Source organism: Eumetopias jubatus, unplaced genomic scaffold (genome assembly GCF_037043125.1).
Source record: "Eumetopias jubatus isolate StellerSeaLion01/CBP00866 unplaced genomic scaffold, mEumJub1_p1.0 scaffold_4, whole genome shotgun sequence".
NCBI classification, from domain to species: domain Eukaryota; kingdom Metazoa; phylum Chordata; class Mammalia; order Carnivora; family Otariidae; genus Eumetopias; species Eumetopias jubatus.
Window position 1 is genome coordinate 72,006,386 of NW_028274810.1, and position 26,510 is coordinate 72,032,895.

At 48.5% G+C, this 26,510-nt stretch overlaps 2 protein-coding genes, 1 long non-coding RNA gene and 4 other non-coding genes across 8 annotated transcripts; 1 reads left to right on the forward strand and 6 right to left on the reverse strand.

Annotated features, from left to right (window-relative positions):
- Positions 1 to 6,790: 6,790 nt before the first annotated feature.
- Positions 6,791 to 10,963, reverse strand: LOC114224254 (uncharacterized). Its single transcript, XR_003612336.2, has 3 exons — positions 10,463 to 10,963; positions 9,216 to 9,329; positions 6,791 to 7,505 (listed from the first exon to the last, which is right to left on the reverse strand). It is a non-coding gene; the product is annotated as an uncharacterized LOC114224254 (long non-coding RNA).
- Positions 7,804 to 11,184, forward strand: BEST4 (bestrophin 4). Of its 2 annotated transcripts, XM_088022458.1 has the most exons (9): positions 7,804 to 7,955; positions 8,042 to 8,136; positions 8,710 to 8,943; positions 9,127 to 9,281; positions 9,726 to 9,803; positions 10,087 to 10,284; positions 10,406 to 10,486; positions 10,594 to 10,748; positions 10,911 to 11,184. In XM_088022458.1, exons 1-9 carry the CDS (start codon positions 7,804 to 7,806, stop codon positions 11,182 to 11,184), a joined length of 1,422 nt encoding a protein of 473 aa, XP_087878584.1. The 2 variants fall into 2 exon arrangements, with proteins under 2 accessions (XP_087878584.1, XP_027979181.1); XM_028123380.2 differs by having other exon boundaries at positions 8,710 to 9,281.
- Positions 11,185 to 14,456: 3,272 nt separating this feature from the next.
- RPS8 (ribosomal protein S8) lies at positions 14,457 to 17,161 on the reverse strand. Its single transcript, XM_028123379.2, has 6 exons — positions 17,086 to 17,161; positions 16,580 to 16,686; positions 16,036 to 16,135; positions 15,460 to 15,635; positions 15,092 to 15,221; positions 14,457 to 14,620 (listed from the first exon to the last, which is right to left on the reverse strand). The coding sequence occupies exons 1-6, from the start codon at positions 17,087 to 17,089 to the stop codon at positions 14,511 to 14,513; spliced, it is 627 nt and encodes a 208-aa protein (XP_027979180.1). The 5' UTR covers positions 17,090 to 17,161; the 3' UTR covers positions 14,457 to 14,510.
- Positions 14,741 to 14,809, reverse strand: LOC114224329 (small nucleolar RNA SNORD38). The gene has a single exon (XR_003612346.1). It is a non-coding gene; the product is annotated as a small nucleolar RNA SNORD38 (small nucleolar RNA).
- On the reverse strand, positions 15,326 to 15,395 carry LOC114224330 (small nucleolar RNA SNORD38). Its single transcript, XR_003612347.1, has one exon. It is a non-coding gene; the product is annotated as a small nucleolar RNA SNORD38 (small nucleolar RNA).
- Positions 16,213 to 16,316, reverse strand: LOC114224331 (small nucleolar RNA SNORD46). The gene has a single exon (XR_003612348.1). It is a non-coding gene; the product is annotated as a small nucleolar RNA SNORD46 (small nucleolar RNA).
- On the reverse strand, positions 16,774 to 16,853 carry LOC114224328 (small nucleolar RNA SNORD55/SNORD39). Its single transcript, XR_003612345.1, has one exon. It is a non-coding gene; the product is annotated as a small nucleolar RNA SNORD55/SNORD39 (small nucleolar RNA).
- Positions 17,162 to 26,510: the final 9,349 nt, after the last annotated feature.

Sequence of the window (26,510 nt, forward strand, 5' to 3'; positions counted from 1 at the left end):
AAATCAAGAGTCAGAGGCTCAACCGACTGAGCCACCCAGGTGCCCCTGAATTTTGTTTTTTTGTTTTGTTTCAAAGATTTTATTTACTGGAGCACCTGAGTGGCTCAGTCGTTAAGCGTCTGCCTTTGGCTCAGGTCATGATCTCAGGGTCCTGGGATTGAGCTGGCCTTGGGCTCCCTGCTCGGCAGGAGGCCTGCTTCTCCCTCTCCCACTCCCCCTGCTTGTGTTCCCTCTCTCACTGCATCTCTCTGTCAAATAAATAAATAAAAAGATTTTATTTCTTTTTTGACAGAGAGAGAGGGCGGGAGAACAAACAGGGGGAGCAGCAGAGGCAGAGGGAGAAGCAGGCTTCCCGCGGAGCAGGGAGCTCCACATGGGGCTCGATCCCAGGACCCTGGGATCATGACCTGAGCCAAAGGCAGATGCTTAATGACTGAACCACCCAGGTGTCCCTGAATTTTGTTTGTTAACAAATTCTTCTGAGGTTTCTCTCTTGGTTTGTAGATGGTGGTCCTCTCCCTTTGAGTTCACATGATCTTTCTTTTTTTAACTTAAGTATAATTGACATACATCTTATATTAGTTTCAGGTATACAACGTGGATTTGACAATTCTACACATTACTCAGTGCTCACCACCCTAAGTGTAGTCACCATACATTATTGTAATAGTGACTACATTCCCTATGGTGTACTTTTAATCTCCATCTGTGTGACTTATTTTATAACTGGAAATTTTTACTTTTTTTTTTTAGTTTTTATTTATTAACTTCTCAGAGAGAGAGCATGCACAAGCAGGGAGAGCAGCAGGCAGAGGGAGAAGCAGGCTCCCCACTGAGCAAGGAGCCCCATGTGGGACTTGATCCCAGGACCCTGGGATCATGATCTGAGCTAAAGGCAGACACTTAACTGACTGAGCCACCCAGGTGTCCCGAAATTTCTACCTCTTAATCCCCTTTATGTAGATGATCTTTTTCTCTGTGTGTCCTAATCTCTTCTCATAAAAACCACAGTTGAGCATCTGCCTTCAGCTCAGGTATGATCTCGGTCCTGGGATTGAGCCCCGTGTGTTAGGCTCCCTGCTCAGTGAGAAGCCTGCTTCTCCCTCTCCCTCTGCCACCCCTTTGTGCAAGTGCTCTCTCTCTCTCTCTCTCTCGTGCACGCACCCGCGTGCTCTCTCTCAACTAAATAAATAAAATCTTAAAACAAAAAACAAAAACACCAGTCGAATCAGACACGGGTCCACCTAACAGCTTCGTTTTTAACTTACCTCTTTAAAGGTTCAGTCTCCAAATACAGTCACATTCTAAAGTACTGGGGGTTAAGACTTTGTACAGAGTCAAAACCTTACCACCACCCATCTTAGGTCTTCAGATGAAACTCTTCAATAAAAATATTAATGAAAGAAAAACAAACACAAGTTTATTAACATGTATAACTTGTGCATGGAAGAAAGGGAGATAACCAGGGAAAAATGAGTAACTCTCTCGTCCAGCTTAGAATTCAGGCTTAACAAGATGTCCATGGACAGATGAATGGATAAAGAAGATGTGGTATATATACACAATGGAATATTATGCAGCCATCAAAAGGAATGAGATCTTGCCATTTGCAACGACGTGGATGGAACTGGAGGGTGTTATGCTGAGTGAAATAAGTCAATCAGAGAAAGACATGTATCAAATGACCTCACTGATATGAGGAATTCTTAATCTCAGGAAACAAACTGAGGGTTGCTGGAGTGGGGGGGGGGGTGAGGGACGGGATGGCTGGGTGATAGACATTGGGGAGGGTATGTGCTATGGTGAGTGCTCTGAATTGTGCAAGACTGTTGAATCATAGATCTGTACCTCTGAAACAAATAATGCAATATCTGTTAAGAAAAAAAAAAGAAGAAGAAGATAGCAGGAGGGGAAGAATGAAGGGGGGGAATCGGAGGGGGAGACCAACCATGAGAGACATGGACTCTGAAAAACAAACTGAGGGTTCTAGAGGGGAGGGGGGTGGGGGGATGGGCTAGCCTGGTGATGGGTATTAAAGAGGGCACGTTCTGCGTGGAGCACTGGATGTTATGCACAAACAATGAATCATGGAACACTACATCCAAAACTAACGATGTAATGTATGGTGATTAACATAACAATAAAAAAATTTAAAAAAAGAAAAAAAAGAATTCAGGCTTAAATACCATCTTAATAAGGAAAAGGGAAGGGAAATATAGGCCTCTTAAGGAAAAGTAAATGATTTCTAGAAAAGATGAATGGACCCTTAGAAAAATGGATGGGAGATATGATAATTTGTGACCAAGTTTGTCTGGATGTGGTATAGACTTCTAGTTTCCTCCCCTGTGATATGAGAAGAAACTCCCAGGAAGGGCATTTATGCCGATCGAGTCCTTTTAGAGATTCGTCTTTAGGCAGATAAGGGGAGTTCAGAGAAGGCCTCTCTCTGCATTTGCTGTTTTTCAAGTACCTACAGTTCAAAATAGTCAATATGCTAAAATGGCATATTGGGTGCCATATTCTGTTACCCTTCACTGTCTTCTCACCTTGGGAGGTTAACAAGATTTTTGAGCCCTCCTCCAGAAACCAGGACATCAGGAGGAGATCCTCCTGAATGTTGTAACTAAAGGGCCTGGCAGTCTCCTCTGCCTCCTCCCTCAGTGTAACATATGCTGCCATGAATGGATCTTATGCACCTGCCATGCACCAGGCGCTGGGCTAAGCATTTATGCTATTGACTGCTCACAGTAGCTTTATGATGAGGATGTGATTATTATTCCCATTTCACAGATGAAGAAACTGAGGCTCAAGGGGTTAAGCTGTTCACTCAAGGTCACATGCAGCTATCAAGGGGTAGAGTTAAGTTCTGAACCCAAGAGGTCTGACTCCACTATTCACCACTGCCTGACTTTTCTGGAGGTCACAGTTTCTCTGTCCTTGTACCTACCCTCCTTCTACACTGCTCCATGTCTCCATGTCCCTGTTATTAATGCTCTTTCTCCTCCCCCAAGCCAAAAATCTCACAATTTCTGCCCAAGCTGAGGTTTTTCAGAGTTCTCTGGGTCTCCATCCTCTAGAGGATGCTGTCAGACCTTGCTGCCCCTAGTTGAGCATGTGTCCCACATTCCTTGCCCCCTTGGCAGCTCAGTCAGAATCTCTCTCTCTTTTTAAAGATTTTTCTGTATTTCTTTCTTTCTCGCTCTCTCTGAAAGGAAGAAAAAAAGAAAGGAAGGAAGGAAGAAAGAAGAAAGAAAGAAAGAAGAAGAAAGAAAAAAAGAAAGAAAGAAAGAAAGAAAGAAAGAGAAAGAAGAAAGAAAGAAAGAAAGAAAGAAAGAAAGAAAGAAAGAAAGAAAGAAAGAAAGAAAGAAAGAAAGAAAGAAAGAAAAAAAAGAAAGAAGGAAAAAGAGAGCACAAGCAAGGGGAGGGGCAGAGGGAGAAGGAAAGAGAGAATCTCCAGCAGACTCCGTGCTGACCACAGAGCCCAATGCAGAGTGCCTGGGTGGCTCAGTGGGTTAAGCATCCGACTCTTGATTTCGGCTCAGGTTTGGTCTCAGGGTCGTGGGATTGAGCCCCGTGTCGGGCTCCATGCTCAGTGGTGAGTCTGCTGGAGATTCTCTCCCTCTCCCTCTCCCTCTGCCCCTCCCCTTCTGAAATAAATAAAATCTTAAAAAAAAAAAAAAAGAATCAGATGCTTAACCCACTGAGCCACCCAGGCACCTCTCAGAATCAGAATGTCTTGGGCGCCTGGGTGGCTCAGATGGTTAGGCGTCTGCCTTTGGCTCAGGTCATGATCCCAGGGTCCTGGGATCGAGTCCCGCATTGGGCTCCCTGTTCCTTGGGAGCCTGCTTCTCCCTCTGCCTCTCTCTCTCTTTCTCTCTGTCTCTCATGAATAAATAAATAAAATCTTAAAAAAAAAAAAAGAATCAGAATCTCTTGACAGTGTCAGGTCACTGAGGTCAAGGGAGTCTTTGAAGAGTGAGAGCTGCCAACGGGCGCCTGGCTGCCTCAGTCAGTACAGCATGTGACTCTTAATCTCAGGGTTGTGAGTTTGAGACCCACATTGGATGGGGAGCCTATCTGAAATTTAAAAAAAAAAATGAGAGCTGCCAAGTAAGGGTAGAACTTGGGAGGGGGCCGTTGGAATCAGCAATGAGATCTCAGGTGTCTTTGGTGGGTGCAGAGGCAGAAGTACTAAAGCCAAACCAGAGAGATGCTCTAGCTACAGCAGCGTTTCATACTTACCATGTGCTATTCTGAGCACTTTATAAATATTAATTCATTCATTATTCACAACTCTATGAGAAAGGTATTATCCTATTTCCCTGTGGGGAACTTAAACACAGAAATGTTTAACGTTTTGCCCAAGGTCACAAAGGTAATTCACAGTGTTCAGATTTGAAAATCTGGGCAGTCTGGCTCCCAGACTCCATGCTGTAAACTGCCAAGCCATATAGCCAACTCCGGGCTGTGAGGAGGGGAGAGAGCCATGGGCGGTTAGGACCAGAAGAGAGTGAGAGGCAAGAACTGGAGGACAGATAAAGGGTGGAGTAAATGATTTACAGGTGGAGTGGTTCCCTCTCCTGGACCATAAACCAAAGGGACCTGTCAGCAGCTGGGAAGGGAGATAAGGTGACTCAGGAGGGAAGGGCTGGGTGGGGACTGCGGACTCCCCTTCCTGGAGTGAGGCTTCGAGTCCTGTACCTTTATCACATGGTTCTGTGGGAAGTTCGCAGCCCGGTGATCCAGAGTGTTGGTAACAGGCAGGAGGGTGAGGGCCACAAAAGCAGATGGGGGGCGATGAGTGAAATGCAGCAGCCTGGGTTGTCCTCAAGGAAGCTCCCAGGATCTCAGGGCCTAAGCTCCTCCAGTCCCAGGCCTGGCCCCCCAGGTACAAGACTCTTTAAGTGGTATGCAGCCCAGAATGCTCTAGAAAAGCCACAGATCAGAGCTTGGGATGGGTTGCACAGCCATGATGGCTGAGGCCCCAGAGCTGTATCTCACCCTCCCCAGGAGAGAGGTCCTGGGTCTTCCAGACCTCTGAGACACATGCACATGCACACACACACACACACACACACACAGTCCAGTTCTTTCCTCATATTGACATCTCACCTGGCTCACCTGGGGCCCAAAAAGAGAACATGACTCTTCTGGCCATGAGTAGTTTTCCAGACCTTGTTCATCCAGGAGGTTTCTCAGAAAAAAAGGGAAAGGAGGGCCAGATGTCTTTCAGGTGAAAAGGGAAAAAACTAAAAAGAAAGAAAAGAAAGGAAAAGCAAAGCAAAGCTTGCCTGGGCTCAAGTCCTCCCCAGCTCTATTGAGATGAGTCAGATACAATCCTGTCCTCAAGGGCCACATGGGCTGGAGGGCAGATGAGCCCCGCAGACAGGTCACTGCCCAGTGCGATTTGCTGCTGTAAGACAGGAAACCTGGAGGGAGGAGGCAGGGGGAAGATCATGGAAAGCTTCCCTGAGGACGCTCTGAGCCGGACCTTGCAGAAGCAGTGAAAGGAGCTAGGCCAGAGGCTGGTGATGGGAGCAGAGGTGGGAGCATCTCAGAATGCCTTGAGTACCCTACTGAAAAGCCAGGACCTGGCACTGTTTGGCTTGGGGACAGGCCGGAAAGGCTTCAGGGGAAAGGTCTCTGCCTCTTCATCTGCGAAGGAGTAGGTGGAAACTAAAGGGAACACAGACTTGGCTCTTCGTGGTAATAGCAGCCCAGGCTAAATGCCTGCAGTGCTCCAGACTCTGGATACTGTTTCTTTGAATCATCCCAATTGCCCTGTGTGGAAGGTGTTATTGATCTTGTTTTGGAGAGGAGGAAACTGAGGTTCAGAGAGATGAGGTAACTTGTATAAGGCTACAGAGAGCTAGAATTCAAACCCAGGTTTGTCTGACTCCCAAGCTTTTGCTCCTACCACCTCTCCATGCTTCCTGTCTTTAGGAAACGCTTGCAGGTGAGAATCAGCTCACAGTGTGGGGGGAAAGAGCTTCCCAAAACAGGTCAGAAGTGGGACCACCACTCCTGGGGTTTTGTGGGTGATCTCAGCACTGGGTAGGTAATTGAGCTGGTGCCTCAAATATTATTTCCTCTGTTTCAAAGAGGAAGAAACTGAGGCCTAGAAGCAGAAATGGCCACTCAGGATGCTAGATACCCTTAGGAGTCAAGATGCTGGACACAGGGCTGAGGGAGGTCTGCATCCCTAGGCCTGAGTCCCAGACCTGTGGCCTTGTCAGTCCTGTGGAATAGGGATGGGGAATGGTCAAGCCAAGCCCCCCAGAGCCTGGACCAGAAGCCTAGCTGTGTGGCCAGTGCACAGGACCCTGGTCCCAGGGCTCAAGCCCTTGTTTAGCCCCAACTGGGCCACTTCCAGCCTTTGGAGTTGTGAAACTGAACAAAGGAAACATTTAAAATAGAATCCGGTCGCCAGAATGGGGGGAGTTCTCACACACTACCAATTTGTCCTCAATTGCAGACCCCAACAGGAAGAAGCATACCTTGCATTTTCCAACTGGAAAGGACCTACTTTACTACCCCCTGCAAGAGGGAGAAAGACTTTTTCCTTGTAGAGCAAGAGTCCAGCCAATGAGAAGTTGTCACAACTCAGCCAATGAGAAAACATCACCAACCTCCAGTGGACTTTTGCTCAAAGTAGCCCCCACTCAACTTCCCTTTTCTTTCCTCTATATAACATTCCCCTTCTTTGTTCTCTGGACTTGCCTAGGGTTTGCTGTAGCTTGCATATCCGCATATCCTGAGTTGCAATTCCTCTGTTTTTGAATAAGCCCATTTTGCTGGTAAAATAACTGGCTGTTTTATTTACAAGCTCCACCAACCAAGTCCATCAACTCAGGCTTCGAATCCTGCCTTCGATGACCTTGAACAAGGTCATTTACCTCTTGGAGCCTCATCTGTAAATGGGGATGTTTCCTGCCCCATGGAGTTGAGATGAGGATTCCATGAGACGCTGATATAGCAGTGCCTTTGGCACAGTGTCCTCAGTCAGTGCTCTGTGATCAGTAGCTGTTAGGATTATAACAATTTATCATCATGCGTCTGTCTTCTCACCTGGAGCGTGGGACAGTAATCCCAGCCAACCTGGTTTCAAGGACATGACGTCATGTGTGTGAGTTGTAGGGTCAGTGCAGATGGCACTTCTGCCACCCAAAGCCTAGCCCAGCCCTGCAGGGGTAGGGAGACACATCTAGTTCCCAGGACCAGGGGAAGCTGGGTGACAGCCTCAATCCATCAATGACAACCTCGGGCCAGCTAAGCTTTATGGGTCCAGCAGATATTTAAGTGCATGCGGTGTGTGGGCTAGTCCAGTTCTGCTTCCTCAGCGCGGGCCGCTGCCCAGAGCAGGTAGGTCGGTGTCACTGGGAGGTGGCAGTACCCGGGGCCTTGGGAGAGCAGCTGTCAGCAAGACCCCAGCGGGTAGTGTAGTAGGTTTGGGCAAGAGTTGGATCTTCTGTCCTCAGGAGTTGTGATCTGGTTCCTTCTGGCCCTGCAAGTGGAAGAGGATCTCGGGGAAGGCTCTTGCATGAGAGCTTATAGATCTAAGCTCCCCTAGGCCCATCCCGTCCTGGCTTGACCCACGTACCACTGAGTTCTGGAGGGGGTGGGGGGGTGCTTTGTCTGCTCTGAAGCTTCTTCCCCTCGTCTACTGACACAGGGTGAAGGCTGGGTGTGTGTGACCAGAGTTGAAGGGAGGGTGCCTGGGCAAGCTATGGAAAAGGTTTGCTGGGAAAGAGGGACAGCTCTGGGGGCAGCTCATGTGACCTCCCACCCAGGACCCCAGCACCATGACGGTTTCATACACCCTCAAAGTGGCAGAGGCTCGCTTAGGAGGCTTCTCCAGCTTGCTTCTCCGCTGGAGGGGAAGCATCTACAAGCTCCTCTACAAAGAATTCCTCCTCTTCATTGCCCTGTATGCTCTGCTCAGCATCATCTACCGGTGAGGTCTCAGGGCTGGCCTGGGGTGGGGTGGGTGCTCGGCTGCCCACTTCCCTCTAACCCAGGCTTACAACTGACCTTCCCCAGGCTCCTGCTGACCCAGGAGCAGAGGCATGTGTATGCTCAGGTGGCCCGATACTGTAATCGTTCTGCAGATCTCATCCCCTTATCCTTTGTACTGGGTAAGGCTCCCTCTAATTCTCCCTGGTATCCTTCTGACCATCTTCCCTGACCTTTGGGTTGAGGTGATAGCTCCGAGGGTCAAAGTTACCCCAGCAGCACAGCCTACAGGTCAACCAGAGCAGGCTCAGCAGGCATGGGACTTGCGTCCGGGGTCCAGGATTTCCAGATAGCTAGACCCTGCCTGTCACTTGTTGGACCCTCACTCCACCAAGGGATAAGACACCTGCTGGCTTCAAAATCCCACTCTGTGTCCTGGAGAGGAGCTGGAGAGAGGTGACACCCCCTTTCCACCTTCATGGGAAGCAGGGCTCAGAATTAGCCATTACTTGACCACTTCTCTGCAGGAGGAGGTTTGCACTCCTCCATCCTCCAAGCCTGGCTTAGCAAGGCAGAGGCTTTACGAAGAGGCGTTCCCCCTGACAGCCAGGCAGGACACGGAAGCCAAAGGTGTCCTTCTCCCTGCTTTGGTTCAGCCTCGCCTGGACCAGGTGCTCCGGCTGGGGGGCAGGGCATGCTGACTCCCGGGCTCTCCATCTTTCCTTCCTGTCTCTGCTTCCATGGCGGCCGATCAGGTTTCTACGTGACCCTGGTGGTGAACCGCTGGTGGGCCCAGTATACAAGCATCCCGCTGCCAGACCAGCTGATGTGCGTCATCTCGGCCAGCGTGCATGGCGTAGACCAGCGTGGTCGCCTGCTGCGCCGCACCCTCATCCGCTATGCCAACCTGGCATCCGTGCTGGTGCTGCGCTCGGTCAGCACCCGTGTGCTCAAGCGCTTCCCCACCATGGAGCACGTGGTGGACGCAGGTGTGGACAGGCGCCCCCGCGCTCAGCCTGGCCAACGCAGGTGCCACGCTGGGGAGCCCGGGGGCGGCCCCCCGGGGGCCAGGACCAGAACATGGGCCTCCTGGGAGGGGAGGTCAAACCCTCGAGGGGCACGTCCTAGTGGCAGGGGAGGTGTCTGCGCCCCCACTCACTGTATCTCCTCAGGTTTCATGTCCCAGGAAGAGAGAAAAAAGTTTGAGAGCCTGAAATCCGATTTCAACAAGTACTGGATCCCCTGTGTCTGGTTTACCAACCTGGCCGCCCAGGCCCGGAGGGATGGGCGGATCCGTGATGACATTGCTCTCTGTCTGCTCCTGGAAGTGAGTCGGCTCCAGACCAGGCCTGTCTGACCTCCTTGGCTTTGCAAACTGGAATAATAATTTTAGTACTTAGCACTTAGATGGTGCCAACAACTGTGTACAGCACACAGTTGGAAGCACTGTACATACATTAACTCATCTGGCCTGCAGAACAGCCCTTGGGACATCATTACCATCCCTCTTTCACAGGCAAAAACCTGAGGCACAGAGTGGAAAAGAAACTTGCCCAAGTCACACAGCTAGTCAGGGGAGCTGGGACTCAGGCTGGATCCACAGTCTGTGCTCACAGCTATTTTGCTAGGCTGCTTCCCATCACGCCACCCCCGCACGATAACATCCCTGACAGCAGAATGGGCCTCTAGGCCGAGTTTGTGTTGGGCTCCCCTGTTCTTTCCCCATTCTTCCCTCCTCTCCTCCACCGACATCTTCCTGCTTTTCCCCCAGGAGCTGAACAAGTACCGGGCCAAATGCAGCATGCTATTCCACTATGACTGGATCAGCATCCCTCTCGTCTACACCCAAGTAACTGCCTCTCCCCTCTCCCGTCCCACTGCCTACTGCATGTCCTGTGCTGCATGTGACACAGAGAATTAAAGATGGTACCTGCCCTGGGGCAGTGCAGTCCAGAGAGACACTGAACCACCAAGGGCTCATCCTCAAAGCATCCCCAGACCCCCCCCCCCCGACGCCCCCATCCCCTCTGATGATGCCACACGTTTTACTTCCTTGTCAGATTCCCTCACTGGCCCTCAGGGTCACGGAGGGCATTTCTCCCTGTCTTACTCAGCCAGGCTTCCTTCTCCAGGTGGTGACCATAGCGGTATATTCCTTCTTTGCCCTCTCCCTGGTTGGCCGCCAGTTCGTGGAGCCTGAGGCAGGGCGGGCCAAACCTCAGGAGCCTTTAGAGCCGGGCCAGGAGGCGGCGTCCACCATGGGGGACCTGGACATGTATGTGCCTCTCACTACTCTGCTGCAGTTCTTCTTCTATGCTGGCTGGCTCAAGGTGGGCACATAGCCCGGTCATACCAGCTTGCTCTGTAGAGATGTGGGCCCAGGGCCCACCTCACCTTTGGGGACAGAGAATGGGGCTCTGAGCCCAGAAAACACTGTCTTACAACCTGTAGGTGGCCGAACAGATTATCAACCCCTTTGGTGAGGATGATGACGACTTTGAGACCAACCAGCTCATAGACCGCAACTTGCAGGTGGGCAGGGGTCTGGGGGCAGTGCCTTGTGCTTTCCTCCTTGCCAGTGCTGGGCCTGGATGTGGAGAGGAGACAGGGGGATCCTCATGGCTTGCTGCCTGCCCCAGGTGTCTCTGTTATCCGTGGACGACATGTACCAAAACCTGCCTCCCGCCGAGAAAGACCTGTACTGGGACGAGGACTCCGCGCAGCCGCCCTACACGGTGGCCACGGCGGCCGAGGCTCTGCGGCCTTCCTTCCTGGGCTCCACCTTCAACCTTCGGTGAGCGGCCTGCGCTGGTGGAGGCAGGGCTTGACCCCAGGTCCTCACCACCGCTCTGGGGGCGCCAATGACTCCGTCGCCTCTGCTCCCCACCCTCTTGGGAAAGCCAGCCCTGGGGTGGCCCTGGCGCCAGGCTCGCTCAGCCCGCCTTCCCACCCGCAGCATGAGCGACGACCCCGAGCAGAGCGTGCAGGTGGAGGCGTCCCCAAGGTCCGCTCGGCCGCTGCCTGCCACGCAGACCCCGCTGCTCGGCCGCTTCCTGGCTGCGGGAGCACCCTCCCCGGCCATCAGCCTCAGGACCTTCGGCCGCGTGCGAGGAACCCCCTGGGCCCCGCATGTGCTGCGCTTACGAGCGGAGGAGAGTGGCGACCCCGAGGCCGCGGACCGCATTGAGGAGGCGTCAGTGCGGTCAGAGGACGAGGCCGGGGAGCCCTGATTGGAGGCTGCCGGGCACAGGCCGTCCTGCCCGCCTGCCCCAGGCCTACCTCGGCTCACTTTCTCAACCCCCTGCTGACCTCCAGCGCTATTAGAGCGCTTGCTGTGTCGCTTGCTGTTTCCTGAGCGGGAGAATTCAGGGACGGACCTTGAAGGGGCAATATGGCGGGGCCGGCGTTGGGGCTGGGAATATGCCCATTTTGGCAGAAGGTAGGATGGCTTGCTTGGGGAAGGTGAGGCTGGGGTAAATGGGCGGGGCCTAGGGAACAAGAACCCAGATGCATTAATTTCCTGGGCAATAGGTTGCTGGGCGCGGTCTCAAACCTGCGGGAGCATCAGCTGCACTAAAGGGCCTGTTCAGAATAGTTCCGGGTGCCACTCCCAGAGCTTCTGATTCATTAGATCTGGGATGGAACTCAAGAATTTGCATTTTTAGGGAAGTTCCCAGGTGATGGTGCTGCTGCTGGTCCAGGCATCACAATTTGAGTCCTTTATAAAAAGATGTTGAGGGGCGCCTGGGTGGCTCAGTTGGTTAGGCGACTGCCTTCGGCTCAGGTCATGATCCTGGAGTCCCTGGATCGAGTCCCGCATCGGGCTCCCTGCTCAGCAGGGAGACTGCTTCTCCCTCTGACCCTCCCCCCTCTCATTTGCTCTCTCTCTCTCTCTCTCTCTCTCTCAAATAAATAAATAAAATCTTTAAAAAATATATATATAAAAAGATGTTGAGGATATACCTTACCCTGGTAATCTTACTCTGAAGAGGGATCAGAGTGTGTGTGCTGGGGAACTTTTGCTTTACCTGTAATATTCAACTTTTTATTTACAATGAGAATATAATCGTTTATTACTTGTGCAATTACAGTTGTTTAAGTTGGCATGCTGTGAAGTGGGATAAAGATAATATGGTAAAAGCTTGGGAATCTGTCCTGGAGGCTGATCCAACTTAGATGTGAAGGCAGTTGTACACCACCCAGCCTAGACCTTGGGTGGGCGTTTGGACTTCTGAGTGCCTCACCCTTTTCTGCTCCCACCAGCTGAACGGGAGAAAGCATGATTTATGGGGTGAAAGCTGCGAGTCCGGCTCTGTGGCGGGCCTGCAGCATTGGGGGGGACCCAGCCTCATGGAGCACAGATCGTGTTGACTGAACTGAGCTCCGCGCTGCAAGTTCAGCCCCCACCAAGGAAATTGGTGACTGCCAAAACGGAGTCCTAAGATCAAAGGATGGGACTGATGACAGGACTCGGAGGGAAGAAACAAGGGTGTAGTCGAGGTTGAGCACAGCCTCTGACATCTGGACATCTGAGGCTGGCTTTGCTACTTTCCTGCTGGGCCACCATGGGTTACAGGCTACCTAAGCCTAGATCTCAAAGTCTAGAGACAAAAGCACCCCAACATAGCCATTCATGTAGGTGTCTGAAGTTTTTCATAGGGTTAGCAGGAGTTAGCCTTGCTTCAGGGCAAGAATGGTCAGCTGAAGGCTTTGGGAATGAATAGTGGATGAATCCAAGACTAAACACACTGGTTCTAGTCACAGATTAGAGGTAGAAGTGAAGGGGAGATATAATCTTGTAGAGCTCAAATTAGGAAATAAAGGCAAAGTGTCTAGTGTGGCTTTGCTACAACTGACCCATACTGTAAACAACAGCTGAAATCATGGTGCTGCATTAAGATAACCACTGGATGGAAGGAAAAGTGGGGTACAGGCCTCCCAGAGCCAATGGTAAGGTTTGAGAAGGCTGGGTTGCTTTTTGTATGTCCTAAAGTTTTTGTACTCAAAAGGGGGGGGTCATCTCCTAGTTCCTCTTTCCCTATTGTCTATTCACAGAACTCTGCCATTTAGCTAAGCTAATGAACCAGTTGGATTTTTCATTTCTTTGGCTCTTATGTTATGCTTGTATTTCCATCATCTTCAACTTGGATAAAATCTTTTTTTTTTCTTTTTAAAATTAATTTAGCACATTTGAGTGCTTGGTATGTTGCCATGCACTTCCAGGTACTGGAAACAGAGCAGGAAACATACCTGTTCCCGTGGAGTTCTATTCTAACTGGACAAAAAGGAAAATGAGCAAAACTTATGCCCAACTAAGGGATAAGGAGAAAAAGCTGGGGCAAAAGATTAACAGCACAGAAGGGACTATAATTTAAAATTATCAGGGAGGAACTCACTAAGGTCTAAGACCTGAAGAGTAAGCCATGTGGATATGTGAAGGAAAATATTCCCAACAAATGAACTAGCAAGCGAACATGTGCTCAGTAAGGCCAGGATGACTAGCACTGTAGAAAAAGGAACCAGGTCACGTTGAGTTCCATAGTGTTTGGGTGTTTGGTAAGGCTTCTGAGATGGGAAGCTGTCTCGTCAAAACCCCATTGATCACTATTGCTAGGACTGTCGGGGACAAGAGAAACCTTCAGTGCTATTTGCAAGAGTGGTCAGAAAGTAGAGGTGGTGTTAAAGGTTGAACCAACAAGATTTGGGGACTTTAGACGCTAGAGTCTAAGGGCAGAATGACCCAAGATTTTGATTTAAGCAGCTGTATAAAGGCAACAATTTGCTATAATCAAATAGCTGAGAAACTATTTGAAAAGGGAAAGCTGAGGAATGTTACCAGTTTTTCACATGTTCACCTTTGAGAGTCCAATTATGATATCCAAGTGTAGGTGTTAAGTAGGTTTGGGTTAAAGTTTAAAAAAAATGCAGCACAAACTACATTTCATACCAAGAGCAATGTAGCCAACCTGAAGACAAAGAGCTGACCCTTGCAGATTTAGCAATGCAGAAATCACTGGTTATCTCACACACTTGAGTAGTGAGGGGGGAAGGGATTAGGGTTGAAGAGAAAATTTACTTCAAAAAGACATCCAAAAGCTGACAGGATACGTAAATGTGTACAACTTGCTATCAACAATACCAAAAAAATTTGGAACCCAATTTCAGGGTTTTTAGGCCATCCATGAACCCAGGCTGAAAACTTCAAGCTAAAACCTTAAAACCAAGGTTCACACAGGAAGAGGGTACAGGATCTCTCAAAGAGCCAAATTCACAGAGGCAGCATGGCTTCAGGTTCCAATCAATACCCCAGTAATACTGGGGGCCCAGTGCTGGGATAACTCCTCATACAGTCTATGCTTGCCCTGCATGCCACACCCCTGGTTCCCACTGAACACTAGCCTTTGGGGTGAGAAATGTTCCCTCAGCTATATAAAGGCACAGCCCATATCTAAGACTGGCCTTCAGTGAGAGCGTGCTGAGCAACTGGATATTCACACATGAACACAGGACAGGACAATAAACACCTTTATTACGTGACCAAAGATAGGAGGAAGATTTATTTGCCTTTCCGGGCTTTGATTTTCCTCAGATAGAACTCTAGCTCCTTGCCCTCTAGCACGTAGCCATCTGCTCGGCCACATTGGCCTGGTCTTGAAGCAATGCACGCTGCAAGATAGTATGCATTCATTAGCAAAATAAAGAGTGCGGCCCTACCCAAACCTAGGTGTCTCCTTAAGGAAGTCCATGTTGGTTCAGGTATCCTGGGGGCAGGCTTGAAGCCCAGTGTCTCCTCAGATACACTTTATCGTCACTCTAAGTCAGTAGCAGAACTGGACAAAGTTTTCATCACCGAGACAGCCCCCTCAGCCCACACATAGACTTCTCAAAATACTTCTGGAAGTTAGAGGCAGAGGCCAAGCTGAGGCCTATGGACTCCTGCCCCCTATGTCCCATTTCAGCTTCAGGCTAATGGGATGACCACATGTTCTGAGTTGTGCTTGTATGCGGTCATCGACTCTCCTAGTGAAGCCTCTACCACACAGCTGGCAGGCAGTTAAAAGAACAAGGGGCAAGAATAAAATGCAGAGGGCACACTGTATCTTGTGACCCAACCCCCCAATGCAACAGCCATCTTACCAAGAAGCTTGCCCTGCTGGAATTGCTCCTCCAGAAGACTGCTGATTTTGGCATTCTTCTTCCTTTCATCGTATTTCTTCTGAATTTTCTTTGATCGTTTTTTGTTTAAAATCTCTTCCTCCTCGGGCGTCTGAATAAAGGAGATAGATGGGTTAGCTGGGGCTCCCCAGGCCCTGGCTCAGGGAAGGAATGTCCCCACAGCCTTGGGCCCTGTATATCCCAATCCCTGCTGCCTTCCTCAGCACTAAAAGCTTTCATCTCTTTCCCTTCAGTAGCAGAACTGGACGCAGTTTTCATCATAAGAAGGCTGGAATGAGGCTGGCCTCCCCTCACCCCCCCAGTGAAGGTGGCTCCCCCCAAACACGCACCAGCTTGGCCCCCTTCTTGCGGCCCAGGGGCAGTGCATAGTGGGACTCGTACCACTGTCGGTACGGTGTGCTGTCAATGAGCACAATACAGTTCTTCACCAGGGTCTTGGTGCGGACCAGTTCATTGTTGGATGCGTTGTAGACAACATCAATAATCCTTGTTTTTCGCGTACAACCTGCTCACGGGAGAATTTCAGAATCAAGTCTTACAGACCAGAAGGAAAATGGCCTTGTTGTCCCCTACCACCACATCTTCCCCCCAAAGTGCCTAAGAAACAGCAAGGGAACTCTAGTCTGTTACCCAGCTATGGGGTGTCAGTTCATCTTCCACAAAGCCACCTTTCCAGAGATAACTGGCAACCACACAGTGTCTAGATTCAGTCCCAATCCCTGCAGTTATAGGAGTTGAGACAAAACAGGATGGAGAGAATTCTCCAGCTACCACAACCTTAACAGCTTTCAAAGAGAAACTTCAGTATCTTGGTGGAGGCCACGGACTTCTGTTAAAAGCACTTACTGAAGCTTAGAAAATTTTAGGTGTGGAGTTCCCACCCACTCCTGGAGGGCCTCACTCACACTCAGAGCCCCAGGAGAAGTTCCCCACGTCTAGCCTCAAGGCACGGTACTTCTTATTGCCTCCCCGGACTCGGACTGTGTGTATGCGGCGGGGGCCAATCTGCAAAAGACAAACAGGAACTAGGTTATCCAGGAGAGCAAGACAAGAGAAGGTAGGGAACCTAGGCTGGACGGAGGCAACGGTCAGTGTAACTATGACAAGTCCTAGCACTGGCAAGTGGCACACAGGTGGCCAAGACGGCCACAACCACACCTAAGGATACTTTTTCATCACTCCAGTTACCTCCAAGAAGAAAAATCTGATTCCAAAACACTGAAAATTAAGTCTCTACGCAACAACAAAAATACCAGGTTTCTGACTATCATCCGACGAGCCCACTCCCTCCAGGCGCCCTTCAAGTCCTAATACATGACATGTCTCCACTCAACCTCTTTGACCAACGCGTAGAGGTGAGGAGGCCGCCCAGTCCCCTAGACAAATCAGAGCCCTACACCACCACACGCAGCGGCCAGACTACGCTGGACACGAGGGCCCCGCACGCACCTTAGTGTTGGCAGCGGGGCGTCCCAGCTCATACTTCCGCTTCTTGTGGTAGGGCTTTCTCTTGCCCCCGGTCTTGCGGCGCTTGTGCCAGTTATCCCGAGAGATGCCTACATGTGGAAGCAGGGCGCGGAAGCTTTAGCCCCTGGGGCTCGGGCAGGCACCTTGCGAGCCCCAGACCCCCGCACCGGGCGGGCCGCACGCTCAGCTCTCCAAGGTTGGCTCCCCCACTGCGCACTCGGGAGTTTGCAGCATTACCAGAGTGTCATCATCCACATGCGGCCCAGCCCGGACACTTTCCCGCGGCAGCCATGTTGGCAGCGCCCGCAGCACCCAGCCCCTGCAGCCACCGGAGCGAGCCTCGGCGGCCAGAACCCGAGCACCACCCTCCTCGTGGCTGCTCCGTGCCAGGGGTCGGGGCGCCGGCACTCCTGACTTGGCTGCGAGGCAGGATGGCACTGGATCAAGCTCATTCCCCTTCCCCGGTCCCAACGCAGAGCGACACTCACCCATCTCTCTCGGCGCTGGCTGCGAAAAAGAAAACGCAAAGCCTCACGGTCCGGTTTGTAAAACGCTGTCCCGCCCCTTTACGTGTTTTCCGGGCGCCGCGGAGAGGAGCCTGGAGTCGGAGCGCGACGTAACTTATGTTTCTCCGAGCCTCCGGCCGCGAGAGGGCCGTCTGCGCTCGGAATCCCGGGAGAGGGCGGTGGGAATGGCAGTGCTAGAGGTTGAGGGCTTTAGGGCACACCCGAGCGGGGAGTCGCCTTTCTTTACGTTTTGAAAAGCCTCGCTTTAGAGCTGGGCGCGGCTGCGTTGGGAAAGGGTGGAAGACAGTAGGGATGGAGACGAGTGGTGGACTTGGGTTTTGTTTTGAAGGGTTTGATGATTGGACGTGGGGGTTAGGAAAAGGGAGGTGTGTCAAGGATTCCTAATTCCTCATTTGATCGTTTGGAATGACAGGCGGCTGGATGTTCATGTCTGTTCATCCTTACAGATGATCTTGGACAGAAGATGTTACTTTGGGAATCGTCCATATACAAACGGTAATTAAAGTCACCAGAATGAACGGAACCTAGGGACAGAGCATAAAGCACATTTTCCTTGTAAAGTGTACTAAGTAACTGTTTCAGGCTTTGTGGGATATAGTCTGTCACAACTACTCAACTTGCTCTTGTAGTGTGAGAGCAGCCCTAGACAATAGTTAAGGAATATATGGCAGTGTTCCAATAAAGCTTGGGGTACTGGGATTCACCTCTCATGAAATATTATGCTTTTGATTTTTCCCAAACATTTAAAAACATAACCATTCTTGGCGCATGGGCCCAATCAGCATACAGTGGCGTGCCAACCCCTAACAAAGAAATACAGAAAGATATTCTAGGTCCAACGCTTGAGGAATGTGAGCATTTAAGGCCAGGTAGAGAAAAACTGGCAGAGGAACGGAGGAGCAATTGAGTAACAGGAAGACAGCCATCACAGAATGATGTCATGGTCTAATGCTACTGTGAAGGCTAGTTGAAATGAGGACTAAAAAGTGATTCTTGGATTTAGTAACTAGAAAATCTTTGGTAATATTGGCAAGAGCAGTTTCTGTGCAGGGGAGTGAGCAAAATTTAAAATGGAATGGGAAAGGGGCGCCCGGGTGGCTCAGTCGTTAAGCGTCTGCCTTCGGCTCAGGTCATGATCCCAGGGTCCTGGGATCGAGCCCTGCTTCGGGCTCCCTGCTCAGCAGGAAGCCTGCTTCTCCCTCTGCCTGCAGCTCCCCCTTCTTGTGTTCCCTCTCTCGCGCTCTCTCTCTGTAAAATAAATAAAATCTTAAAAAAATGGAATGGGAAGTTTTATTTTTTTTTTTTAAAGATTTTATTTGACAGAGAGAGACACAGCGAGAGAGGGAACACAAGCAGGGGGAGTAGGAGAGGGAGAAGCAGGCTTGCCGCTGAGCAGGGAGCCCGATGCGGGGCTCGATCCCAGGACCCTGGGATCATGGCCTGAGCCTAAGGCAGGCGCTTAACGACTGAGCCACTCAGGCGCCCCTATTTCTTATTTTTTTAAAGATTTTATTTGACAGAGACACAGTGAGAGGGGGAACACAAGCAGGGGGAGTGGGAGAGGGAGAAGCAGGCTTCCAGCTGAGCAGGGAACCCAATGTGGGGCTCGATCCCAGGACCCCGGGATCATGACCTGAACTGAAGGCAGATGCCAAAGACTGAGCCACCCAGATGCCCCAAGTTGTTTTTTGTTTTGTTTTGTTTTTTTAAGATTTCATTTACCTGTTAGGGCACGAGTAGGGGGGAGGGGCAGAGGGAAAGGGAGAAGCGGACTCCCCACTGAGAGTGGAGCTGGATGCTGGGCCTCCATCCCAGGACCCTGAGATCATGACCTGAGCTGAAGGCAGACACTTAACCAACTTAACCAACTGAGCCACCCAGGCGCCCCGGGAATGAGAAGTTATTTTTTCAAAAAAGATACGGTATATGTAAGCAATTCTCTCAGGAAGTATGACTTTAAAGGGAAGAAGAGAAGGGTGCCTGGTTGACTCAGTTGAAGGAGACTGTGGCTCTTGATTTTGGGGATCCTGAGTTCGAGCCCCACGTTGAGTGCAGAGATTACTTAAATAAACTTTTTAAAAAATAATAAAATAGGGGCGCCTGGCTGGCCCAGTCAGTAAAACATGCAGCTCTTGATCTTGGGGTTGTAAATTCAAGCCCGACATTGGGTATAGAGATGACTTAAAATCTTTAAGGAAAAAAATAAAGGGGAGGAGACAATGAGGCTGGTGGCTGGAGGGAAGCAGATCATAGGACAGTATTAAAAGGAGTAAACTGCCTAATGGATAAGTCCTTTTACAGTCCGCTCCAAATCCTACCTCATCCCTTTGAAGGGAGTCTCTCAACATTATCCTTCTGTATCTTCAACCTCCCCCTGGCTTCCTACCACATTCAGGATAAAGTCTAAATTCCTTGCCAGGGCCCAGAAATATCAGACCTCTGCTTATCTCTTCTGCTTTATCAATTTGACTTACCTCCTACTATCTCCCTCCCTCAACTCCAGGCACTCTAACCTTGCTGTTCTTGCTTCAGGCCCTTGAACTTTGAGAGAAAATGCTGTTCTCCAAGTCTTAGCATGGCTCCTGCTCTCACTTCAAGTTCCTGCTCAAAATCTCACCTCTACATACATACACACATTGGGAGGCCTTTTCTAAGCCTGCTTTCTAAAGTGGCAACAGTTGGGGTACCTGCCAGGCTCAGTCTGTAGAGCACGTGACTCTTGGTCTCCAGGTTGTGAGTTCAAGCCCCACATAGGAGGTAGAGTTTACTTAAAAATAAACAAAACTTCTCCCTCTCCCACTCTCCCTGCTTGTGTTCCCTTTTTCGCTGTGTCTCTCTGTCAAATAAATAAAATCTTAAAAAAATAAAACACTTACCTTTCTCTACTCTCTTAATACTAACATTGTTTTTATATACTCATTATGTGCCTTCCCCACTAAAATATAATAAACATGAGAGTAGTAACTGTTGCTTTCTACTGTGTTTCCAAACCTAGAATAATGCCTGGCATTTAGTAAGCACTCAATAAATACTTGAATGGCACTCAAATATTTGAACAAATTATTTTTTTTTAAAAACAGGTTGCTATCTTTATTTTTTTTTAAAGATTTTATTTATTTATTTGAGAGGGAGAGAATGAGAGATAGAGAGCACAAGAGGGAAGAGGGTCAGAGGAAGAAGCAGACTCCCCGCTGAGCAGGGAGCCCGATGCGGGACTCGATCCCAGGACTCCAGGATCATGACCTGAGCCGAAGGCAGTTGCTTAACCAACTGAGCCACCCAGGCGCCCTGAACAAATTATTGTTTTGCTTACCACATTTTTATTCAACGGGTTTTCCCAGTAGACTGTGAATTCTTTGAGTACAGTGCAGGGATTTTTTTTTTTTTTAAGATTTTATTTATTTGTCAGAACGAGGGAGAGAGAGCACACAAGCAGGCAGAGGGAGAAGCAGGCTCCCTGCTGAGCAAGGAGCCCGATGTGGTCCCAGTGCAGGGATTTTAATCATCTCTCCATCTCCAGCTCTTTGGCACACAAAAAAATGAAAAGGTAATTGCATGGGACATAAAAAGGAGATGGTTTCCGGGGGCACTTGGTAGGTGACAGAATTAGATAGACTGGATTAGGGGGATGAGAGAAAAGTGACCTGAGAAACCATATGAATGGTGGGATGACACCAATTAAAAGAACACAGGAGAGGCAGGTTTCTAGAAAGTTCAACCTTAGGATGAGTTTGACTTGCCTGTGAGACATATAGGTGGCTATTCTTTGTATTGCAAGTAGTTGGAAAGATGAGTGTGAAGCTTGGAAGAGAATGGGACTGCTATTTCCCACCCCCACCCACCACAGTCTGGGTCCCCTAGCCATCTAACCTAGTGCTCCATCCTGTCAGCCAGTTTGCATCACATGAGCATGTTGTTTTCTTAATGTTCTCGAGTAATAGACTAATTGTAAATGCATCTGCATCTCTTGGGGGCAGTATTTTAGAGGCATCTCTGTAGCTCTTAAAGTCAGACGAAGACAGTTCTCCGTGTCCCACACCATGCCCTCCAAGTCTCTACTTTGGCTTTAGCAGAAGTCAAATAGGAGCTCTCTGATTCCCTGTCATCCTGGAGAGATCTTTTCTCCTGCTCCCCTCCAACACCTTAGCCTGGCCACGATTCCATTTGCTTTGAGACCATTGGCATTAATTGTACTATGCCTTTGTCCCTATTTTCATTAGTCACCTTAAAAAAATCATTTCCCAAATTAAATCTATCACCCACATTCTAATCCTGACATAGGTTATTATAATATCTTTTAAAAACTGATCTCCCACCATTCTCCATTTCCTAAAATCTCACTATGTCCTGTCATTCATCAGAAAAATCCTCTGTATCTTCAACCTCTTCTGGAAATATTTCCTTTGCCTTCATAATGTTTCCTTTTCCATAGCCTTCTAACAGAAATCTGGTTCTCTGAGGAGTTTTCCTCCTTGCCAGCCTTCTCAAGTGGAGGACAACTGCATTCCTCTTCTCTGGATGGGAGACAGGTGTTGGCCAATTTCAGACCATCCTTACTCTATCCTAAAAACCACAGACTTTGAATCTTATGCTATAAAACCATAACACTCATTACTCTTTTACTGTACTTACCTATAAATTCTGCTTCTCACCAACTTGTGTCTAGAAGATTTTAGATCCCGACTCGCTGTAACTTTAATGCTACTCCTGTCCTATTTTGGGTGCCTACACATGAGCATCTTTATCTCCCTCACCGTTAACCTTTCACCACCTCCTCACACAGTAAGTCCTTAAACCTGGGATCTATCCAACCTCTTGTCCCTGATACCTGGATAAAGTCACTTAGCTCTGCAGACTAATAACACTAGAAATTAAGAACAATTGGTATTAGGCCCTGGAAAATCTTTACAATGAAAGGCTTGTCTGAAGCATAAACTTTACTGGAGAAGACACTATAAATAGATTGTAATAAACGATATGAAAGAAATAATGTGCTGTCATGGGGCAAAGGGGCAAATGAGATAGGATGGTGTGAGATGACTTCTCTAGGGTGACAGATCTGGGGTAAACAGACCTGAAAGAAAAAAAGAAACTTCATATAGCTTTAATTTTTTAAAAAGATTTTATTTATTTATTTGAGAGAAAGAGAACAGGAGCAGGGGGAGGGGCAGAGGGAGAGGGAGAAGCAGACTCCCCGCTGAGCAGGGAGCCAGATGAGGGGATCCATCCCAGGACCCTGGGATCGTGACCGGAGCCAAAGGCAGATTCTTAACTGACTGAGCCACCTAGGCACTCCTGTATGGTTTTAATTTTATTTTAAGTAGGCTCGACACCCAGTGTGGGACTTGAACTCATGATCCCGATATCAAGAGTCACATGCTTTACTGACTAAGCCAGCCAGGCACCCCCCAAAAAGAACCTTTTGAAGAGCAGATGATTCCATGCAGAAAGAATGTCAAGTGTAAAAAGCCCTAAGAAGGGTAAGCACTTCTGGAATGATGGAGTAAGGACCTTCAGAAAACCACTCCATAAAAGCAACGAGAACGCTGACTAAAATTGTCAAAATCAACTTTTCCAGAACTCTGAAATTAACTAAGGCTTGCAACAATCCAAGGAGCACTATTCAAGAATAGCAGCTGAATCTGGGAACAGTGATCTTTGTTGCTTTTTAATTTGCCCTAATCCCATTCCCTTCCCCCAGCTCCATGGAGGTTTTGAAAACCAGTAGCCTTTCAACTATGGTAGCTGTGAAAAACAGAGCCTAATAGCAATTGGAAGGGGAAGATGGGTCTGGAGGTCCCCCAAAGCCCCATCCCTAAAGAATCATCACCATGTGACCTGTCTGGCAACTTGCCAAAAAGCTCCATTCTTAGGGCTTGTCTTTATTTGACCCCACTCAAAGCTCACTCTGAACAGCCCAATCCCTAGGGTGTTTGTCAAAAAAAAAAGGGGGGGGTGGGCAACAGAGCTGCTGAGGTGACATTACCAGTTGGGGCTAACAAGAGGCTGACCAGAAAACCAGAAAACAATAAAAAACTGAAAAGGAAAAGCAGGGGGATATGGGGATTTGGAAAAACTCCCACATATTCCTGGGAATTTAAAGGCCACATGCATATGCAGGGCTGAATACATACCCAGGAAGACCCGAAAAGACCCTAATGTTGCCTTTTATTGGTAAGATATAGCTCAGTTTGAAGCTGCATAAGCAGGAACTGAAGGTTATACACCATGAGCATATGGGATTTATCCCAGGTGTGCAAGGTTGGTTAAACATCTGAAAATCAATATAATTTACCTTTTTAATGGAATGAGAGAAAAAGACGTATGGTCACTTCAAAACACAGAAAAAGCATTTGACAAAACCCAATGATTTTTCATGATAAAAACACTTAAACTAGAAACAGAATTGAACTTCCTCCAGCTGATAAAGATCATCTACAAAAACCCATAGCTAAAATCATATTTAATGATCAGGAACAAGGCAAGGATGTCCACTCTCGCCACTTCTATTCAAAATTGTCTTGGATGTTCTATCCGGGCAATTTGGCAAGAAATAAAAGACATCCCATTTGGAAAGGAAGAAGTCAAACTATATTCACAGATGACATGACCCTATATAAAGTCCCAAAGGATCCACATATAAGAATATTACAGTTAATAAACATTCAGCAAAGTTGCAAGGTATAACATCAACACACAAAAATGGATTATTTCTATACACCAGCAATGAACAATCTGAAAAGGAACTTAAGAAAAACAAATCATTTTGCAATAGCATCCAAACCAACCAACCAACCAACCAACCTAGGAAATAAATTTAACCAAGGAGGTGAAAGACTTGTACACCGAAAACTATAAAACCTTGTTGAAAGAAATTAAAGGGGGCGCCTGGGTGGCTCCGTTGGTTAAGCGCCTCCCTTCGGCTCAGGTCATGATCCCAGGGTCCTGGGATCGAGCCCCTCATCCGGCTCCCAGCTCCTCAGGAAGCCTGCTTCTCCCTTTCCCTCTGCCTGCCGCTCCCCCTGCTTGTGCTGTCTCACTCTGTGTCAAATAAATAAAATCTTTTCGTTTTTTTAAAGGAAGAAACTAAAGACCTAAATAAACGGGAAGACATCCTGTGTATATGGATCCTTGTACATATACAAAACATCCTAAGGACATGTACTTAATGTTGTTAAGATGGTAATATTACCCAAAGCAATCTACAGAGTCCGTGCAATCCCATTAGCCTTTTTTGCAGAAACAGAAAAGCTGATCCTCAAATTCACATGGAATTGCAAGAAGCCCTGAATAGCCAACACAATATTGAAAAAGAACACAGTTGGAGAACTTACACTTCCTGAGTTCAAAACTTAATACAAACTACCGTGATCAAACAGTTTAGTATTGGCACAAGGACAGATATACAGACAAACGGAATAGCATTTAAAGTCCAGAAATCAAGTTTCTATCCTGGAACCATGGCCCAGTTTTCCATAACCTTGCAGAGAAGGCCCTGGTGCTAGTGGAAACTGCTGTAACTTACTCAAAGCCTTAGTGGGCTGACGGGCAGATTGGCCGCATTTTGGCACTATGCCAAGGTTGAGCTGGTTCTTCCAACTCCTGCTGAGATCCCTATAGCTATTCAGAGCTTGAAAAAAAGTCAAGACTGCTCAGATGGGTAGTTTCAAACAGTTCACAGTTAAGGAAGCTCGGCTGAATGGCTTGGTGGCCACTGAGGTGTGGATGTGATTTTGTCAGGGAGATCATAAACAAGGGAGGCATCACTGGCACAATGTTTGAAGATCAATCTTTAACATGTTTATATTTTGTTTATTATTTGAGTGTTCTTGGATCATCTGTGAACAGGCTGGTATTTTTTTTTTAAAGATTTTTTTATTTATTTGAGAGAGAATGAGAGACAGAGGGCATGAGAGGGAAGAGGGTCAGAGGGAGAAGCAGACTCCCCCTTGAGCAGGGAGCCCGATCTGGGACTCGATCCCGGGACTCCAGGATTATGACCTGAGCCGAAGACAGTCGCTCAACCAACTGAGCCACCCAGGCGCCCTGTTGTTTTTTTTTAAGATTATTTATTTGTTTATTTGACAGAGAGAGGGAGAGAGCCCAAGCAGGGGGAGCAGCAGAGGGAGAGGGAGAGCAGGCTCCCTGCTGAGCAGGGAGCCCTGACGCTGGGCTTGATCCCAGGGATCGTGACTTGAGCTGAAGGCAGACACTTAACCAACTGAGCCACCCAGGCGCCCCTGGTCAATTGATTTCAACGAAGGTGCCAAGTCAATTCAATGGGAAAACAACAGTCTTTTTAAAAATGGTGCTGGAAAATACTGATAGCCACAAGCCAAAAAGTGAATTCAGACACCTCACACATCTACAAAAATTAACTAAAATTGGGTCAAATATAAGAGCTAAAACACTTCACTTAGTGTGTTTTTTAGATTCATCCATTTTGGGGGCACCTGGGTGGCTCAGTTGGTTGAGTGTCCAACTCTTGGTTTGGGCTCAGGTCTTGATCTCAGGGTCATGAGTTCAAGCCCTGCATTGGACTCCATGTTGGGTGCCAAGCGTACTTTAAAAAATAAAAAAAATAAATAAATAAAAACACTAAGTGAAAGAAGCCAGACAGTAAGACCACATATTGTATGATTCCATTTATATGAAATGTCCAGAATAACAAGTCCATAGAGAAAGTAGATTAGTGGTTTCCTGGGGCTGGGGGAAGAGTTGATTGGGGGGTGACTGCTAACAGGTATTGCGTTTCTTTTTGGGTGAAAATGTTCTGGAATTAGTGGTGACGGTTGCCCAATTAAATGAGTATACCAAAACCACTGAATTTATAGCATGTGAATTTTATTTTTTTAAAGATTTTATTGGGGCGGGTGCCTGGGTGGCTCAGTTGGTTAAGCAACTGCCTTTGGCTCAGGTCATGATCCTGGAGTTCCGGGATCGAGTCCCGCATCGGGCTCCCTGCTGAGCAGGGAGCCTGCTTCTCCCTCTGACCCTCCCCCAGCTCATGTGCTCTCTCTCTCTCATTCTCTCTCTCAAATAAATAAATAAAATCTTAAAAAAAAAAAAAGATTTTATTGGGGCGCCTAAGTGGCTCAGTCGTTAAGCATCTGCCTTTGCTTAGGTCATGATCCCAGGGTCCCGGGATCAAGCCCTGCATCAGGCTCCCTGCTCTGTGGGAAGCCTGCTTCTCCCTCTCCCACTCCCCCTGCTTGTGTTCCCTCTTTCGCTGTGTCTGTCAAATAAATAAATATTAAAAAAAAAGATTTTATTTATTTAGGGATGCCTGGTGGCTCAGTCATTAAGCGTCTGCCTTTGGCTCAAGTCATGATCCCGGGGTCCTAGGAGCGAGCCCCGCATCTGGCTCCTTGCTCAGCAGGGAGTCT